The sequence below is a fragment of the Molothrus ater genome, chromosome 1, assembly GCF_012460135.2.
Source record: "Molothrus ater isolate BHLD 08-10-18 breed brown headed cowbird chromosome 1, BPBGC_Mater_1.1, whole genome shotgun sequence".
Taxonomy (NCBI): Eukaryota; Metazoa; Chordata; class Aves; order Passeriformes; family Icteridae; genus Molothrus; species Molothrus ater.
Window position 1 is genome coordinate 22988515 of NC_050478.2, and position 17651 is coordinate 23006165.

General features: G+C 38.1%; 2 protein-coding genes across 2 annotated transcripts in view; one reads left to right on the top strand and one right to left on the bottom strand.

Annotated features, from left to right (window-relative positions):
* CFAP69 (cilia and flagella associated protein 69) overlaps positions 1-6216 on the top strand; it is a 33943-nt gene extending 27727 nt beyond the window's left edge. Inside the window, exons 21-23 of the mRNA XM_054514059.1 lie at positions 545-631; positions 2394-2498; positions 4551-6216. Coding sequence (XP_054370034.1) covers positions 545-631; positions 2394-2498; positions 4551-4658 — 300 coding nt within the window. The 3' untranslated portion in view covers positions 4659-6216. The remainder of the gene's footprint in view (positions 1-544; positions 632-2393; positions 2499-4550) is intronic.
* Positions 6217-8335: 2119 nt separating this feature from the next.
* Positions 8336-11869, bottom strand: FAM237B (family with sequence similarity 237 member B). The gene is made up of 3 exons (XM_036399285.2): positions 11860-11869; positions 9515-9911; positions 8336-8807 (listed from the first exon to the last, which is right to left on the bottom strand). Exons 2-3 carry the CDS (start codon positions 9894-9896, stop codon positions 8782-8784), a joined length of 408 nt encoding a protein of 135 aa, XP_036255178.2. The 5' UTR covers positions 9897-9911; positions 11860-11869; the 3' UTR covers positions 8336-8781.
* Positions 11870-17651: the final 5782 nt, after the last annotated feature.

Below are 17651 nucleotides of genomic sequence, written 5' to 3' on the forward strand. Positions count from 1 at the left end.
AGGGCTTTGTGCTTCCCAGCATGCTGAGAATGAGAAGGTATAGATATTTTCCAGCTTTGGTTATAAGGTAGACATTTTGTGGTTTTGCTCATCTGTCGTCTCACCCTCTCCTGCTTTCTGAGAAATAAGATCATTTGGTCCAGTTGTCTGAAATCTCATGCTAGTGTTTTTGAGGGATTGTCCTGCATTATGATGACAGCACTTTTGTCACCTGAACTGATTCTATCACTTTTACTCAGCATTTGAGAGTAAGAATATACAGAAAGCACTCCTCAAAGAGCTGGGCCTCATCCAACATACATGTTGGAAAAGAGGAAAATTAGTTTGCACAAAAACCTCTTTGTTTATAAGGGCAGTGCATAAATGCAGTTTTTAAAGGGCAGGTACTTTACTACATTATTGTCCAGTCTCAGGTGAGAGGGATGAGCTAAGGTAGCCAAAGGGGTGGAGCTGAATGTTCTTTTCAGATGGCACAAGCAATGAAGTTAGAAGAGATCTGATACCAGCATTGTGTTGCATGCTGTAAATCTCATTTCTATTACAGATCCAAGCTAGTCAAATACAGAGAGAAATGATAAATAAATCTTGGGAAAATTTCTTGGCTCGGACATCGAACTATGAGGCATTGAAGGTAAGAAACCTAAACCTGATGGAGCAAAAAATTTACAGTCATGATGTTGTTATAATAATTGTGAAGTTCCAAACACATTTCTTAATGAATTGTAAGGATGTTCAAGTAGAAGTGATAGTAAATTTTATATTCACACAGACATAGAAGAAGTAACCATAAGATGTATTGGAAAAGTTATACAATCTTTGATTCTTCTGACTACAACCACAAATTGGGGATCAGCATTGTCACTTGCAGTTGGGGAGTGGGTGTATATATGTGTATTTCTTCTAAAACTGCTGAAACTATGAGTCTGTTCTTAATTTTCTTTATTTTTTCTAATTCTACATTCTCTTTTTTTAGTACAGCACACATCTTTCAAGATGGGAAATATTTTATGATGAAAGGAGTTTCTTCTAGCAATATTGTCACTTTCCCAAAACAACACAAAAATATTAGGGTACGGGTTTGGCAACCAGACTAAGTTGGAAAATGAATGAAATTGGACTTGAAAGAAAAGCTTTGGCAGAAAAATTTAATTTTTCTTCATTTCCCAAAGGACTTGAAAAGGAGAACAATTTTCTTTCTATGCAAGCATCTTCTTGGCCTGTGGAAAAATGTATGCTAGAATTAGAAATTAAAAAGGGACAGGAGAACTACAGACTCATTAGTTTTATCTGAGTTAAACTGAGAAGCAGTTTTAGGCACATGGGGAGGAAGGAGATTGGTATAGACTGTCATGAATTTACTAAGGACAAATCATGCCTTGCCAACACAGTTGCCTTCTGTGATAAAATTATTTGTTCTGGAAAAAGAGGAAGGGGATGCTTATTCCCTTGGCTTTAGCAAGGTTTTAGCATGGTCCTGTGTAGCATTTGTAGTCAAAATGGGAATACATGGAGTAGATTAGATACAGGTCAACTGCAAGCTGTGGGAAAAACTGGCTGGATTGATGGGCTCTAAAGGACCATGATCAGATTGAAGTTTAACTAGTGGTCAGTTTTGAGTGATAGTCCTCTGAGTTAATTATAGTGTTGATAATACAGTGTTGATTTAACATTTTCATTAGTGACTTGGATATTGAATCACTATCCATCCTTATCAAGCTCAATGTGTGAATGCCTCATCCCAGGAACTGTTTAAGGCCAGGTTGGATGGGGCTCTGAGCAACCTGGTCTGGTGTCCCTGCCCATGGCATGGGAGTTGGAACTAGATAAACTTTAAGGTCCTTTCCAACCCAAATCATTCTGTGATTCTGCAGATCTGTGACCCTGAACTAGAGGAAGCAATCCATATGCTGGGAGATAGGGTTGCTATTCAGAAGCTGGATGGATGGGCTGATCAAAAGCTCATGAATTTCAGGAAATGAAAATGTGAAGTCATTCACCTGGGATGTATTGAGATTGTGTTGAGATACCTCAGTAGAGCTGGGTCTGCCTGGAGAGGTGGCTGTGTGGCCTGTGTGGGGTGACAGCTGAGGCAGCAGTGTGCTCTTGTGGCCATGAAGGCTCACAGCACCAAGGGCTGCATTGCACAGAGCACAGCCCCAACAGCAAGCAGGGATTCCCTTCCTACCCTTGCAGTGCCACAGCCATTTATTCTGGCTTTGGGTGTTCAGTACAAAAAAGAGTCAAACAACAGGGGGAGGGTACTTACAATTAAAGGCAAATAGAATTATAACCGGATTTATTTTGTCACATTGTTTGTATATTTTCACATGAGTGCAAATGACACAATTAATGTAGATTAAAACAATTTTGCCTTTTTTTCTGACTACCTTTAGAAAGCAAAAATGCGTCAGAAAACATTAATAGAGGCTTCCAGATCTAAGGCAAAGCTTCACAATGGACCAGAACATTCTACTGATATTCCAAAACTCCATACAACAGTAAGTAATCCTTAATAACACTGTTTTATTTTCACAAATAGGTAAGTGGCTGTATACATGCTGCTGTTTACACTTTCTTTAGTAATGTTTATGTTGACAAGCTCCAAGTACATAAGAAAGAACCTGTATCTTCTGCAAATCACCACTTCCCATTCTGACATAGCCTTAGACAAGCACTTGGCCAGATGAGATTCAGATCTGCAGTTTACTCTGAAAAAGTGTGGGCAAGATGGGCCCTCTGCTATGTGACATGTACCTGTCGTGACACAGCCATTCATGATAACCTTGCTGAGGTCAAGACCTCCTCCTTTCATTGTTGAGAACATCTGTGCAACCTTTGATACATCCATTGAGGTGTCCTTTATCAGTACCATGTCCCTGACTGCCTGCAGATACACCACTTGTTGCATCTGCAGAAACCATTTTGTTCTCATTTCTATCAGGTAATTGAAGTGTGAGAAAATAAAAAGCCTTTGTTAAGATCTAATTCACACCTAACAGCATATTTAGATGTTGAGTTTTGACAAAACATGGGGAATCCTCAGTCTAGCCAATAAACTGTTTTTGAACTAACTGGATTATTTCTGTGTAAGCATCACAGCTAAGGAGGATTTAAGGGGAATAGTTTCTTTGTTGCTTATAAGTTACTCTTACATGTGAGGAAAAATGAAAAAAATAAACTTGAGGTGCTGTTTTCAAACTTGTATGAAGGTAAGAGACTTTTGGAAGACTTGAGCCTATTTTGGGCTCTCTGGCATGAATAATAATGTGGCTGCAAATTGAAAAAGAAAAGAGGACGTTCATGTTTGATGTGATGGAAAAGCAAGGAACCTAATAGGAAGCAAGGGGATTGTCTCAGAGTGCTGGACTAGGATTTTTCCCACATTATCTTAAACTTCAGAAAGATATGGAAGGACACATCTGGGAATGCAAGATGAAGTGGACTGGAACAATTATTTAGGTACTTGCATAAACAATAGTGAGACTGTTAAACAGCAATATTTTGCAGAAAGTATCTGAAAAATTTTGATATAAGCATGAGTAATCTGGAATTTGTTAATGGAGAGAAATATATTGTCAGATTTTATTTTAAAGGCTTGAACCTCAAGCTCTGAATGTTCATATCTTAGAGGGAGAGCAATTAACAAGAAAATACCTTCATGGTTCTACAATCAATATTTCAATAACTGTAGATAAAAACAAGGAGAAGATTAGTCCATTTTGCAGAATAGGTGTATTGAGAAAACAAATGTATCGGCAACATCATATAACATTCCTCAGGTACTTTGCTTAGGGGAATTACAGATGACAGACATGGCTGGAAAATTTTTTAATGCAACAATCTGCCTAACACCCTCAGCAGGGAGAGATGAAGATTAAGCTAAGATGGCTATTGCAAACCAGTCAGGGTCAACTAATCAAACATGTGAGCTACATGCATGCAAGGAGTTGTATTTTTTTTTCAGTAGGTCATGATTAGAAGACAGAGCTGTTGCTCAAGGATATTTATTAAAAGACCCCCAACCTATTCAATATAAAGAGTAGTAATGAATCTGGAAAGGGTATGTGTCTTTCAGTCTTGGAGATTTCCTGGAGAAGTAGTTCTATGAAATTGCATTTTGAGAGAAAGAGGGCCTGTTCGTTTTTTGTTTTTTTTTTTTTTTCCTTATTTGGAGTAATAAGTAATAATTTATAGTGGAATTCTGAGATCACAGACTGTGGCTGACGTCCTATATGAATCCAAATAACATTGTACAGCAAACTTCTATTGGATAAAAGCTTGATTTTCTTTTTTGCAATTCATAAATCAGACTCAAAGGCAGAAGGCAGAGCATGTAAAAGCACCCACTGAAGAAACACTCTCTCCTTTCTTTTGTATTGATGGAAACAAACTGTGAATTTAGTATAAAGGATAGTTTTAGTGGCCCTCAGAAACCTGAGGGCATCTCCACCAACTGAACAATATTTTCAGAAGGCAGTTCATGATTTAACTCTCCTCTCATTTTAAATGCTAGCATGAGAGGTAAGCAATGTATTTATTTTGTATTTCAGGTTGCACCTGGTCGCTGTGTAACTCTGGAAGGGCAACTGGCTAATACAGACCATGCTCGTAGAAAGTCCTCTGTTTGTAGAGCCTTCAGAAACAATCAAAAGAGATAAAACATTGGACTCAGTCAAGAAAAAATCGGTACCTGTAAAATAGATGCTGTTCCAAAGAGTGGTATATTAATATGTAGTTACCTATGTGTAGATACAAGATAAAATCTGTTTTTAATGACTTGAAAAATTGCTTAGAACATCAAAAGAGTAAAATACTTTCTTCTCTTAATTATGTAATATAGGGATGCTTTATTAATAAAGCCCCCTATACAGTATGGTACAAAGGGATGTTATTTTAGTGACTTTGTGTGCTAATATCCACTGTCAACAGGTCCACTGTTTTAATTTCCATCTCTTCCTGACACATTCCATACATTGCAGTTTAAGCATCTCATTGAGCAGGGTGATAAATCTTCACATAAACACATTTGATTCTTCATTTTCCTGAATACCATACCCACATAGTTTTTGTCCAAGCCCATTTTGTTTCTTGAATTGCCACTTTTAGCATCAGGACTTCTGACATCCAAGTTTTCATCTAAACACTCACTAAGGAGCTTGTTTGTGCCAGCAGTTTCTCCCAGCCTGTTGGAGAGGCCTTCTGGAATGTCCTTCTCCATTTGGATTGCTCACAGCTCTTTAACTGATCTTACTAATCTAATAATTGTTGGGCTCTGATCCCCATTGTCTCCAGAAAGAATTCATCTTCTTCCACCTTTGCACCTCTAGAATGCCTGCACGAACTGGTGAGCAGCAGACCTTTGTGTAGATGACTCAATTTCTGAGCTATTTTCTTTTTTAATTTGGTCAATGCCAGAATTCACTGTTATACAATAGCACAAGACTCCCTGAGGCTCTTAATTTTAAAACCGGTTGCTATCCAGTGCTATGGCATAAATTTCTGTGACATTGCAAGCTTTTATGCTGTGACATACAAACTGGCACTTAGTTTGTCTTTTTTGCCTGTCACCAATATCTTGAGAAAAGCACAAACTTTTGTTTTTTTAACTGCCAGCTTGAAAAAAGGAAATAAATTTGAGCTAAACATACTCCAACTCATTTTTTTTTTACTTCATGAAAGGGGGATGGGATAGGGTGTGTGTATAAGTGTATCTTCAAAATGTTTCTCACACAACAAGACAAACATCGAAATAGTGGCATTAAAAATAAAGCCAAAGAGCTTTGTTTCAAAATTGACTACCTAAATTCTATAAAAAGAAGAACCATAAGAAGGTAATAACATAAAATAAAACATCCATATGAAAAATGATATTTGAAGTTTAGAAAAATCTCTATATATGCATTTTCCAAAAATCAGAAGGATTTTTTTTATGGGCGGGTCTTTTACACACTTGTTGAGTAAGAAAGTCATCACATTGTAGAGTAGAAAAGTTATCTAATACTTAAAGATAGAGAAATTAAATTGAATTGTGCTAATTTAATTTAACTTTTTATGGTGACCCTTTGCTGACTTATAATTTTTAACTATAGTCTAATTAGTTATTACATTTTCCCGAGACTCTCTGTATAAGGTTTTTTTTATTAAACTGGCCTATTTGTATTTCTTGCCTGCCTACAAGAAAGGTTAGCCAAGGTATATAAAGATTCTCTAACTCAAGTCCTGTGTCAAATAGTCTTGCTCAGTTTTTTATGTTTATATTTCTCTGACAGCTCTGCAGCAGCCTTGCTGCTTTATTACTGGTTTAGAGAATGTGTGGTCTATTGTCTTTTTACAATTAAAACCAAATGATACATATTTTACTAGGAGACCAAAGACTGTGACGTTTGGAGGGGTTTTTACTTGCTTTTTTACATGCACATATGTGAATGTGTAGGTGACTCATTACAATGGGCAGCAAGGCAAAGGCCCATTAAAAAAAAACGTAGAGGACATGTAAGTCCTTCCACTTTCTGAGCAAAAACTACAACAATACACTGTAGCCAAGGTATGGATAAAGAACCAGTAATCAGCTTTGTTTTTGCAAAAACTTTAAATCAGTCACAAAGTGAGCCCCATGGCATTCTCCCACAACTGTATTGTTTCTGCTACAGACACCCTGACTGTAAATGAGCAGCTGCAAATGTTCTTGGTAATTAAGCATTAATGTTAATTAATAATGACTGGAGAATGAAGGGGACAGAATTTCCCCAAATAGTTATATTTATCCTTCATAAATCAGTACTAACACAAGCAGCACACAGCACAAACAGCATTTGATTTTGTCAGACAGCCATGAACCATAGTTTGGCTGTTGCGGGGGGGAACATTCAACACCCAAGAAGCTGGGCTTGCCATCCCTGCTTGTAACCCAGGGGTGCAAAAAGAGGGGGTAGTGGTGCGAGAAAAGATAATCCCATTCACTGTTAATCCCTCATGCTGATATGCCAGGAGCAGTCAGCTGTGGCTTCCCACAGCTCTCATAGATGTACACATAGCATGTCCACCTGGAATTTGTTTCACTGCTGCTGTGACCTGGGGTTCATAATCACCTGCCCCTTTGGCAGACAGCACAGGGTGACCATAGCAATTGATTGTTCAAACATTCTGGAAATAATTATGGTGGATGCTAAGCACTTTTGTGTCTTACAGAAAACTAACTAAAACAGACTTAGTGCCTGAAGAAGATAAAGCTTTTAAAACTGCATAGGATACCTTGCTCTGGTATTCAATTAAAAGACCACTAATAGAGGAAACAATCCCTTAAAAATGTTATTATACTTTAACACTTCTGTAGGTGATCCATGTAGGTGAACAAGGGGCATTTTTTAATATTGTTTATGCCAGTTAAGGCTTCTGTTGTAAATGCAATGCAGTACACAGCTTTATCAACTGGATACTGCTGGGGCAGGTTAGATAATTGCTCTCAACCTGCTGCTCATCATAATGTATCAATTCCTGAAGTTGCTGTGTTTGGGTGTGTAATAACTCCATCTGCTCAAAAATGTTATTTCTGCCAGGAACTTAAAGTGATGTTCATGGGTCAAAAAAATCTCTCACTGCTTTTGTACCTTCTCTAGAATACTGTAGGAGATATATTTTAGAAGATGCAGTTCAATATTGTATTTACCTAAATGAACATTTACAAATCTGTGAGACTTGTTGGATATTTTACAAACTATATATGAGCTAGGCATTATGTGAGATGGATTTCTTGTTCCTTATGAAGGTTTATATGCTTTTACAGCATGAGTACTATTTCCTAAAATAATTAAAACCACCTGTAATCTCATAAAAGTCCAAAACACAACAGGGACTGAACAAGCTGCATTGCCCAAGGAGTAAAGCAGAGAACAGTCAGCATTTCTCAGGGTTTTTTATGCTCAGAAGAATTGGATTTCGGAGGCAGTTAACCTCCTTGAATTATTTTATCCATGCTCAATGGTTTACACTGGGAGCAGCAGTTGAATCAGCCTGTCCCTCTTTTGAACCAGTTGGTGCACAGGTCCCATCTCTGCTGCAATGACAGGGATGGGCTGCATCACCTTATTTGCAGTCTTGTGTAAAGCATGTCACATACTAGTGGCATCAAAGAACATATTAATAGGCAAGAAAGCTACTGCTATTCAGACCTTGCTGCTTAGAAAAATACTTTAATTAATCCATAGCTTAGACTAAGCAATGATAAAATACAAAGTCTAGACTGCACAGGACATTATTACAATGAGCATAATCCTTCCCTTTAGCTTAATGTCTCACTTCCTTCTTTTTTCATTTTTTTTTCAGTACTTAAGGTTAATTGTGTGTGCAAGACAATTTATAAAATAAATTTGTTCACATTTTCTCAGTTGCATAATGTATAAAAATATTTTGGGTTTCCATCAAAATTAACTTTTAAAAAGAGAATTATTGGAAAATACATGACTCTACAAAAATATGACACATCCAGACTTTAAAGTTTATGTGGGAAAACAAATGTGTTGACTCAGAACACATTCACACATGGAGGGAGGAAAAGGCAAGCTAGTAGACTGCAAGACAGGAAAGCAAAAGGGACAGTGTGGGGGTTCATGTACTTATCAGTTTAGGAGTGATTAAGTACTTTATACAAAAATTAAAGAGAAAAAAAAAGGGTTGAACCATGCCAAAGGATTTGTCCAAACATCTACAATACATATTGTGATTTTGTGCTCCTTCAATTTGATGTTGCCTTGTTTAAGTGTCTTCATTTTCTCTCCTTTTGGCCTAAAGTGGATTGGTGAAAGCAGACCCTGCAAGATTATGAAAGACAGGTAGTTATTGTCCAAGCAATATATTAGAAATGCTATGATTAAATGTTCTTCATGTTCATTCCAAGAACCTGAATCATCTGACAGGGTACATCAGAAAAAAGCCTGTTGCTGAGGAGGAATGAGGTCAACAGATCTAGGAGTGATTAGTAAGATGTAAAGTCACCTACATGATCTCAGTTCAGACTCAAACCCGATCATGATGACCAGAACCTGTCACTGTTTAGTGATCACAGTGACCATGACATCACATTATATGTCAGTAGTTTTACTGGGAAAAATGGGGCTCAAACTGTCAGGGATTTGAGCTTCCCTTCTGCAGAACAATGATTTCCCAAAGCTGAGACTGAGCTCCTAATACCAGGAAACTTTCAGTATTGTAATTACTTATCCATGTATTGTCATTTATATGCACACAGTGATAAACAGAGAATGCAGCATCCATTTCCACACACTTCCACATGCATACCCAGTATTTTTTACACTTTGTTAAATATAGAGATGTGATACTCTTAACTACCAGTATCTCATGTATTGTGAAAGTAGCTACCATTGAAAGATGCAAACACTTTTGACAAGTAAAGACAGAAAATTAGAAATTAGTATATTGAGTTGTCTAAGCAATGAAGGGTGAGGATGGAGCATTGGTTCAGTTTAATATTAGTACCATATCCTATAACTATAGTTACCTCCTAAAGTTCTGTGTGAGTACGTGGAAGAATATTTGGGAGATGTTAATTGTCTTCTGCCCATTCCATGGGATCTTGAGAGCACACAGTCTACATACATATCCCAGAAGTTCTGGGCTAAATCATTGAAGAGATCATTGTGCTTGGGCTTAGGGGATTCCTTTAGGAACATCATGAAGTCCCAGAGAGCAATGACTGTATCTGCTACCTTGAGTTTCTTCATTTCCACCAGCCCATGGGACGATACCTCCCAGCACTGATGGTCAATCTCACGCAGGCTTGGAGGGGTTTCTTTTTGATACTCTAGATTGGCATAAACCAAATTCACTAATAACATACAGCCCAGCTGAAGATACCACCATCGTTTCCATACAAATTCCATACTTGAAGAAGATACCTGAAAATAAGGGAATAAAATCACAGTGATTCTGACATTACATAGTTCATTGTCACATAACTCTCATGGGTACCCCAAGAGATCATTTATAAGAGATCATTTTATTCAGAAAAATACTTTTTTTCCAAACTATGGAAAAAATACCAGTCTAACCCTAATGCTGGAAGCTAGGTTTGCACCTAGAAATTGGTAATGCTATTTAGAATATGAAAACCCAAAGCAAAAAGTTTGAAGTGACTTGAGACCAGCACTTCTTCCCTTAGCTTCCTGTACTTGGATTGTCAGTAAAATCAGGTTAATATCAGATGCTTTAAGAGTCCTAGTGGTATGCTGTTTTAAGTTACTGCAAACAAATAACAATTGTAAACAGCCAGTCTTTCATGAAAAGTCTGACTCAGAAAGATGGTAAGGAATGGTAAGTCAGACTGTACAGTGTACTGGGTGAGTGTAGGCATGCTATGAACTCATCAGCAGCTGTTGCTTCCAAGAATGGAAGAGGGAAAATTCCTTTTTGGCTTATATTAGAAAATTAGGTAAGATTTTGGCATTATTTGGCATTATTATTTCTAGTATATATGGAAAACAGAGAAAGTATCTGGAGAATTGGAGATGGAAAGAGCAATAAAACAGGAGGCATAATAAGAACTTCAAATGCTACAGAGTATGTATTCTTTACAGTACAGAGATTCCCCCTGGGAAAAATGCAGTCTTCCTATGATGTGTATTCCAAATCCTTGAATCAAGTTTAGACAGAACAGCACTGAAACACGTGATTTTGTTTTTTGTTTTTTTTTAATCAGTCCTTTCTATCAAGATAAAGTGCAGAGGAACAGGAGAATAAACATAAAGAGAAAACAAATCAAACAAAAAAGACAAGCAGAGGAAGAAGTCTGAAGAAAAAGAAGTCAGTCAAAACTTTCAGACAGTGCCCCTTATTTTGGTATCCTGAATCAATTCCATTTTAAGTAGTTGGTGCCATGCTTATTCTCACAGTTTCCAATTTGGAGTGTAAAATACAATTACGAAAATGATGTGAGGTTTTGTACAGAAAAAAGGCAACATTTTGGGCAGCTGTGCAAATTTTACTGGGAATTTGGCCAGAATTGCAAGTGTGCTCTTCCACTCAAAATATCTGTGGGCACCATCAATATTAAAAGTTAGTCTGTGATCTCTTCAAAGTGCTAACACACTGACATCCTTTCTGCAATTCCTAGTAATGCAATTAAAGAGAGAATAATCCATAGATCATACAACATTTATGTGGAATGTCTGTAAGAATACAGAGTTGGGGTGACACCATGGAGTTCACAGTCACACCAAACTGGGTCAGGAACCAGGACAGCTTGAAATAGGCCTTTTTGCTGTGGCCTCAGAGTTCTGGGATGATTTATAGTTTGAATGTGTAATCACACTGCTGCAGCCACCTGAAGTCCCTAATCATGTATTCCTTTACTTCAGCTTCAGAACCCAAGGAACTGAGGCAGACAGATACCCTTCAACCTAGCTCCTTCCTAAAAGCCCGGGTCAGCTCCATTTCAGCAGGCAGCAGGATTACCTGCCTCAGCATCCTGAGAGCTTATCAGCATGCATTAGTTTTCTTCTTTGGGCTCTTAGAAAACTGGTTCCAGCAAACAAGTAGGGATGGAAATGCTTATTTTCTCATTTCCACTTCACTAGCACCAGCATTCAGAGGAAGGACACATTGGCAATTTCCTACAAAGTAGGAAAACGGCAGCCAGGAAACAACCAACATTTTGAGTTGTTCTGATTTCATGTTTTAATCCAGCTAAAAACTGAAATGCTAAAGGCCCATTTGAACAGCACAAACAGGAGCAGAGACCACAACAAACCTCAGAGACTTTGAACTAGTAACTCCCACTATTCAGTACAAGAGAGAGGAATTTCACAAAGGCAGTAACTAAAGAGCCACAGCAGAAGTTCTACTTACAGTATTTGAGGGAGGAGATGGAAAACAGTAGCCTTGAAAAAGAGAAGTCAGCCACTTGGAGATAAAGAAAGGCATTCATGAGAGGGCTGCAAGTCCCTGGCAGCTGCTGGATGCTCCGAGGATGCCGAGGTTACAGTGCACAGGGACGACTGTGCCACTGGCAAAGCAGCAGCAGCAGCAGCAGCTGCTGAACTCGGGTCGGGGGAAGGGTGGAGGGAGCTGTGGCAGCCCCACCTCTCTCTGCAGCAGCGCCCAGTGTCAGCCCAGCCTGGGCTGGGGCATCACCTGGAGACACTGCCTTCGGGGTGGGGGTGAGCCAGGGGGAGGGACACAGGGCTCTCAGAGGGAGGAAAACATAGTGGATAGCAAATCCTAATCAGGAGCATGAACACTCTCATTTCATAAACTCCCATTCATAAACGTAGGTTTCCATGCATGTTCCTGTTTGCCCACCAGAACATGCAGGGACAATGTTCAAAGTAATGAAAAAGAACAAATATGTGATAAAATTTGGTCTGTTAATGTTTCACAACATGATTTGGTGGAGTTCAGCATGACAGGAACAGTCAGATAGTTTTTTTCAAGTAAAAATTTAGTAAGTTCTGTCAAAAATCAAAATATACAATGCTTAAGCACAAATACAAATCTGCTCTGAAATGACAGTGTTCACAATAATTTTGTATCCTCTGGAAGCCTTACCAACTAAGCCGTGTCAACACAGTTTCAAAATCTTGCTTCAAAAAGTATGGCATGTTTGAAACTACACAATTAAATAGAAGGAAATATCTGCAAGACAGGAATATAGTTAGCTTACTTCTGAACTCATATCACTGAAAGGAGCTAAAACTCTATTAGATGTAATTATTCCAGGAAATTCTAAGGCAGTGTTCATAAAAAAGAAATTAAAGCATTCAAAAGACTTCACAAGGAACCTCTCTTTAAGCAAGCTCTCTTGTATCACTAATAAAAAACAGTATTCAGTAACTTTTCAAGTTAAGAAAATTTTCCCTTTTTGTTTGCTTTATGCACTATCAAATTTATTAGTGTTGTCAATGTCACAGTGAAACAGCCAAAATTTCAAAGGCATTTAAAGGCATCTAAAGAGGTGAGCAGTTCCACAGCTGCTTGGCTGCTTCAATCCCTTCTCATTTCATTTCTGCTTAAAACATCTAGGTGTAGTAGCACAGGCTACTGGTGCAAACACAGTGATTTTCCTTCTACTCCAACAGCCACTGAAGATTCATTTTTATCACTCTCCTCTTGCTTTTCCTTTTTCTAGTTAAATCCACCATTTTTAGTCTTAAAACTTGCAGAACACACCTATAGAAATCGAAATGCTGAGGAATAGATTTTTGTTGGGAAAATCTTTTCAAATAAAAATACTTCTTTTAAAAATGTCACCTCATCAACAATGCTCTCTTAGGAATCTACATGAAGATTCACTGATAATATCTAAAAAAATCACATCTCTATGTGAAAAAGGTTCTGAAGGCTGACTTCTGTATTTTATTTTCCTTTCTGATGTTATCCACTTTGTCAGTCATGCACTGAGGGATCATCACCTGTGGGGGAATGCCACATGGAACAAGGATGAACCCATGAATTCAAGTCAGTGGAGATCAAAATTATTGGAAACTAATAATCCTGTGAAATGTTACATGAAATGTGTAGAATGGAAGCATTATGAAGACAGTCACTGATCATGTTTGTTAAGTTAGTCACTTAAATTTCTATTTCAGAACAAGAAAAGTCAAGGAAAGCCAAGAAAACCAGGCTGTGACCACCTTTGAAATATCTAACATATCTGAAAGCTACATAAAAGCTTGGGCTGAAGGGGAAATCTTTAAAGCAGAGAACCTATCCATGTACATTAGGAAGGTTTTTTTGAGATAATGACTAAATGTAAATGTGATTTAGAGAAAAATTGTGTTGTGTTCTTAATTCTGCAGGGCTTCCAAAAGAATTCCAAAGCTGCAGCATACAGCATACAGCATACAGCATACATATAAACACAAGGACTCCAGCACAGCTGCTTGACACTGAGTTTTATTAGATGGCTCATAGTAAAAGTATCTACTTCTGTGATATATAATTTTTTAGTTGATAGGTTTAATCTGGGCAAAATAAAATGTTTCCCTCAAAATTCTTCCAGCAGTGATACCTTTCCATGGCAGGTGTGTTAAACTTTTGTACTTCTATTTATTCCTTCTATTATGACAGCTGAGGTGCTTCCATCTAGTGGGACTTTATGGTAGTGAAGAGTGTACCCTTGCTGTTGGGTAAATCTCTTTATCTTTTCCCATAAAACTGTAAAATTAATACATCAATATTTTACAATATGTGGACCTTGGGTATGTTGGTGAAGTTATTTCTCTCGATTAGAAAGACCATTATGAAAACTTACCAGCTGTGTGCACGTTCAGAAAGGCAAGGAAAGAAAAACTGACTTTCATTTTTTGATTATTTCAATTCTATGTTAAATAAAGCTGTATTGCAAAAATATTTATGCTTATTTTCTACATATTTCCATCCAAGTTAGTTGTTTTCTAGACTGAGAAAAAGTCTGAGACTGACTGACTTGCATCACATAAAGCAAATTTCAAAAATCTGCTGGTGGAAGTTTTAAAATTGTTGGGGGAAGAGATTTTATGGCTTCTTCTTGTTAGGTCTGATGACAGTACACTACTTAGTAATTTATGCCATGAGAGAAAAGAAACAGAGGGATAAAACTGTGATTTGAGGTGGCTGTACCCTTGTGATTTTCAAGCAATCATATACAAATACGTGAAGTACACAGTTCTGAAGCATTGCTTATCATGTAATTCAGAATATGCATTGACTATATAAGTCAGTTTGGAAAGCTTTAAAATGCTGCCAGCCATTTGTGACTGAATTATATATATATCTGTGACATAGGCACACTTGTTCGTAAACAGGATTGATTCACTGAGGATAAAGAATTGAGTCACCCTCTGCATCACTGATTAGCAGCTTCTAAAGTAAAAAATGACAGAGTGATGTTCTGCCATCAGGCTTGACAATGAAGTGCTCACAGGCCTGTTACTGAGAATCAAGTATGACATACCCAATGCAAGCAGGAGAGAAAGGTGATAGAATCAGTCCTGCCCTGACAAAGAAAATCTCTTCAGGAGACCAGATACATTTTTGAAGTCAGGTATTTGGACAATGAAACATCTAAATATTCTCAAACTTCAGAGTGTTAAATGATTCTGTTTCAGTAATTCTTAGCATCATGTATGTGTGATGAGCCACTTAATGTTTTTAAAGGATCCAGAAAATGCACAATGCCACATTTCAAATGAAATGTTGCTTAATTCCCTGCTGGCATGAGCTTGTTGGCATAAACTTGCTCTCTGTTGAAACAAATCTAGTGTTATGTCAATAAGTTCAACACCTTTAACTCATAACATATAGGAGACCAGCTTTTCTCTATTTCTGTTTTTTGAGGTCAAGTTGTGGACTGATTAAATGACATCAATTAACACTGGTTCGTAGCTCTGCTGGCACCTCTGGGCCAGTCCCCACATTAACACATTAACACATTAACCTTCTGCTGGACGTTAAGCAAGTGCAGCACACTGAATTTAAGGCTCTGCTAAGTGGACCAGTTTCAGACCAGGCTGCTCTTAACAGTTGTAAGGACTAAATTCAAACACTGTGTACCACAAAAGCATAACACAGCACAGAACCATGGTGTAATTTGATACATACTTGTACTGGTATCCAAGGAGGGCTCTGGGCCTGTGACTTGATCCTTGAAGAACTATCTACAACTACTTGTGCTTTTTTCATCTCACTTAAAAGTTCTTTTGCTTACTTCTTTCTATTCTTTTCTATAGAATGCTGATCATATGCTTTACTGAAGGCACAGTAACACAATCTAACTGTTGCATTCATAAGGACTTCTGAACCTTGCCTACTATTCAGAAAAAACTGACAAGTCCTTCCCATATTATTAATCACAAATCTGGACAAAATGTTCTGCTGTTTGTACTATGAATTGGCATGGTAACACAGAACAGGAAGATCCTCCTGAATGACAGGGACTTGTTCCCTGCCACTACAAAAAACCCTCTGTTGTACAATCACCTCATACATTTATCAAGTGCCATATTAAAAATAGAAATATTTTTGTTCCCACTAATTCCATGTAAAAGCAGTTTCATTAGTCAATTGTAGTAATGACTAGAAACATGATTCTGGTTTCCTGATATATTTATTACTGAATAGTACATATCTGTTTGTTCTTGTGTCTTTCCCCTTCATTTAAATGGTTTTCATCCTTCATGTTTATTTTCCTGATATATTAATACACAGCACTTATGTCTCCTTTCTGGTTTTGTTTTATTGCAGTAAACAAGCTGAGCCATTCTAAGATCTGTTGTTTTGAAAGGCTCTCAAGGTCTCTGATGATGAACCCAGCTTCCCTCTAGTCCTCTTAGTTCAACATTAGCTCAGCTACCGAACAACTGATTAGGTTTTTACAGTACCCCAAAAGAGATTTTACCAGGGCCTTACACAATGACCTTAATACCTCCCTATATTAAACGAAATCAATCTCCTGAGATTCTTCTTGTGGTGCTTTAATCCCAGCCAGCAACTAAGCACCGTGCAGCTGCTCCCTCACTCCCTCATGAGCAGGATGGGGGAAAGAATTGGAAGTGTAAAAGTGGGTTGAGATGCAGACACTTTAATAGGGAAAGCAAAAGCCATGCAGCAAACAAAGCAAAACAAGGAATCATTCACAAATTCCCATGGGCAGGCTGGTGTTCAGCCATCTGCAGAAAAGCAGGGCCCTGTGACACCTAACGATGACGTGGGAAGACAAAAACCATGACTTTGAGCTGTTCTCCTCCCTTCCTTCTTCTTTCCCTGGCCTTTTTTACTGATCATGCTGCCACATGGTATGGGATATGCTTTTGTCAGCTGGGGCCAGCTGTCCTGGCTGTGTCCCTTCCCAGTTTCCCAGGAACTCACAGCCCACTCACTGGTAGAGTGGGGTGAGGAACAGAAAAGGCCTTGGCTCCATGCTAGCCCTGCTAGCAATAAAATTCCCTGCATTATCAACACTCTTCTTAGCACAAATCCAAACCACAGCCCCATTCAAGTCACTGTGAAAAAAATCAACTCTATCCCAACCAAAAGTAGCACATTTCTGAACTTACAGTGATTCCTAAGTATATCTCATTTCCAAGTTTCATGAGCATGCTCTTACTGATTTTTTCAGGACTACTACAAAAAAATATCAAATAAGACCATCCTAAAACAAATCCTTTAAGCCTGACACCTTTCTTTTCAACCTTTGTGGCTATCTCATTTTTTCAGTTTCTCTCCTAACCCAAATATGCTCATTCCTTCCCAGATGATACCATGTCAAATGTTTTGGGGAATTAATACAGCAAATTTGAATTTTTTCAAAGCTTTGTAGTGAGACTGAGACCAGGTTTTAGGGTCTGTGGTTGGCCCGGTCACTTTTCTTCTTTTCAAAGATAAGCAATTACAGCCCAGGTTCAGCTGACCTAACTTCAAAGACTTGGAGAGGGAGAGATGAAGATCACAGGGAGCTGTTCATGACGTGGTTTGACCTCTGGCAACATCTGAGTATGGAAGAGGAGTCTCAGCCTGCAAACTGCAACTCTAATGCAGTTGCAGAGTCTCAACTGCATTAACCCTCAGTTAAATGCCTCAAGGCCAGGCCCACATTTGCTACTTTCCAGTCATGACATTCTTAACTGATCAGTTCAAAACACTTCCCAGTAGATTTCACATAT